This window comes from Corylus avellana, chromosome 7, assembly GCF_965113065.1.
Source record: "Corylus avellana chromosome 7, dhCorAvel1.hap1.2, whole genome shotgun sequence".
Lineage (NCBI taxonomy): Eukaryota > Viridiplantae > Streptophyta > Magnoliopsida > Fagales > Betulaceae > Corylus > Corylus avellana.
In genome coordinates, this window is record NC_142496.1 from 20,296,767 (window position 1) to 20,298,513 (window position 1,747).

At 40.6% G+C, this 1,747-nt stretch overlaps 1 protein-coding gene across 1 annotated transcript; it reads right to left on the reverse strand.

The window, feature by feature from the left end:
- Nucleotides 1-229: 229 nt before the first annotated feature.
- Nucleotides 230-598, reverse strand: LOC148584640 (uncharacterized). Its single transcript, XM_088518553.1, has one exon. The coding sequence runs from the start codon at nucleotides 596-598 to the stop codon at nucleotides 230-232; it is 369 nt and encodes a 122-aa protein (XP_088374679.1).
- Between the last annotated feature and the right edge of the window lie 1,149 nt (nucleotides 599-1,747).

Consider the following 1,747-nt stretch of genomic DNA (forward strand, 5'->3'; position numbering starts at 1 on the left):
GTATAATATTAATATCATATTATAATTGGAGGCCTTGATTAAGAGTATGTACTAAAATTAAAGATTTATTAATTTGTTTAGAGAAGTTTTTTCTTTTTTTTTTTCTTTTTTTGAGTATTATTCAGCTCATAAAGAGCAAATCAAGTAGAGGAGGATAACTCCTCCTTCCTGACAATACCATCTATACAAGACCAGACAATATCGGTGACATGGTTACAAGCCTCATTTGCTAGCCCAGGGCAGCAGAATTGGCCTCCCTTACCACATGTTGAAAACTTGATGTACCTAAGGAACTCAGGGCAGATTTTACATCTTCTACAGAGTGCCCAAAAAGGCGATCACAAGGTGTTCTGGAGTTCATTGCATTTACAATCTGCAAAGCATCCCCTTCAAAAATGATATCCGCAAAGCCTTTCTCTTTTCCAAACATCACAGCATGGAGGGCTGCCATTGCTTTAGCAACCGCCGGCGTCAATGAAAGTGTATACTTTATACCACAAGCGGCCATATAACGTCCCTTATAATCCCTTGCAATTATACCCAGCCTCACACCTCCATTTTGTTTATCCAGAGCCGCATCCCAGTTTATCTTTATCATATTCAACAGCGGCGGTTTCCAGATTTCTTTCACGTGTTCATGGGATTGCCGTTCAGTGCATTTCTGTCCATTGGTGACCCGCTAGAAACCTTCCAACGCGTGTCTTGCTTCATTTAGCACCTATGTAGGATGAGTGAACAATCTCCCGTGAACCACATCATTACGACGGAACCACAACCTCCTAGCCGTAACTACAAAAAGCTCAACCTCCTTAATAGCACAACAAGATAGCACTGCGTCAAACAGCTAGAGAGACTCCTTTCCCACTCACGGGCTTTTTTGTAAAGTAATTGGGCTACCATTCCAAACATCATTAGCCGAAGGACACTCCCACAGAAGATGGGCAATTGTCTCCTCCTCTCTTAGATAGACCGGGCATAATGCATTATTGACCACCCCTCTCCAAAACAGGTTTACTTAGTGGGGAGAAGGTTGTGACAAGCTTTCCACAAAAATATCTTTACACCATTAGGAACCTGAAGGCTCCAGCAAGCCTTCCACACGTCGTGTCCATTATCCGTGTTAGAAGCCCCACTGTTTTGCATCTCGTCTCTCCACCGCCATATGGTAGGCACTTTATTGAGATATGATTTGATTCCTTGAAATTCCTCCCTTGATTATCTACCATTTATTTCTCTTAATTAGTTCCCATGTATATAGAAGCACACCTGTATGTCATTATTAGATTTTATATTTGAATTGTATTTTCCTTTTCTTAGTCCATAGTTTATGGGATTTTGTCCCCCTTAATGTACTATAAAACATAGCTCAAAGATGCAGAATTATATATGAGAATTCATTCTCTTTTCATGTCTTTGTTCAATCTTGTTCCAAGTTATATTTTTTAACATGGTATCAGAGCAGTTCTGATTTCCATTTTTTTTCCTCCATCAACATGTCCGAGTCACACACAAATGTGGAGGGTCATACACCCTTGAACAACGAAACACCTCACACAACAACCAGTGATGTTTCTCTTCAATCTTCTCCATATTATCTCCATTCTGCTGATCATCCAGGAGCAGTTTTGTGTTCTACCCATCTCACGGTGACAACTACATCACCTGGAAGCGAGCCATGAAAATGCCCTTAAATGCCAAAAACAAATTTGGCTTTGTAGATGGTTCTCTTACTCGACCACCAGCCAAC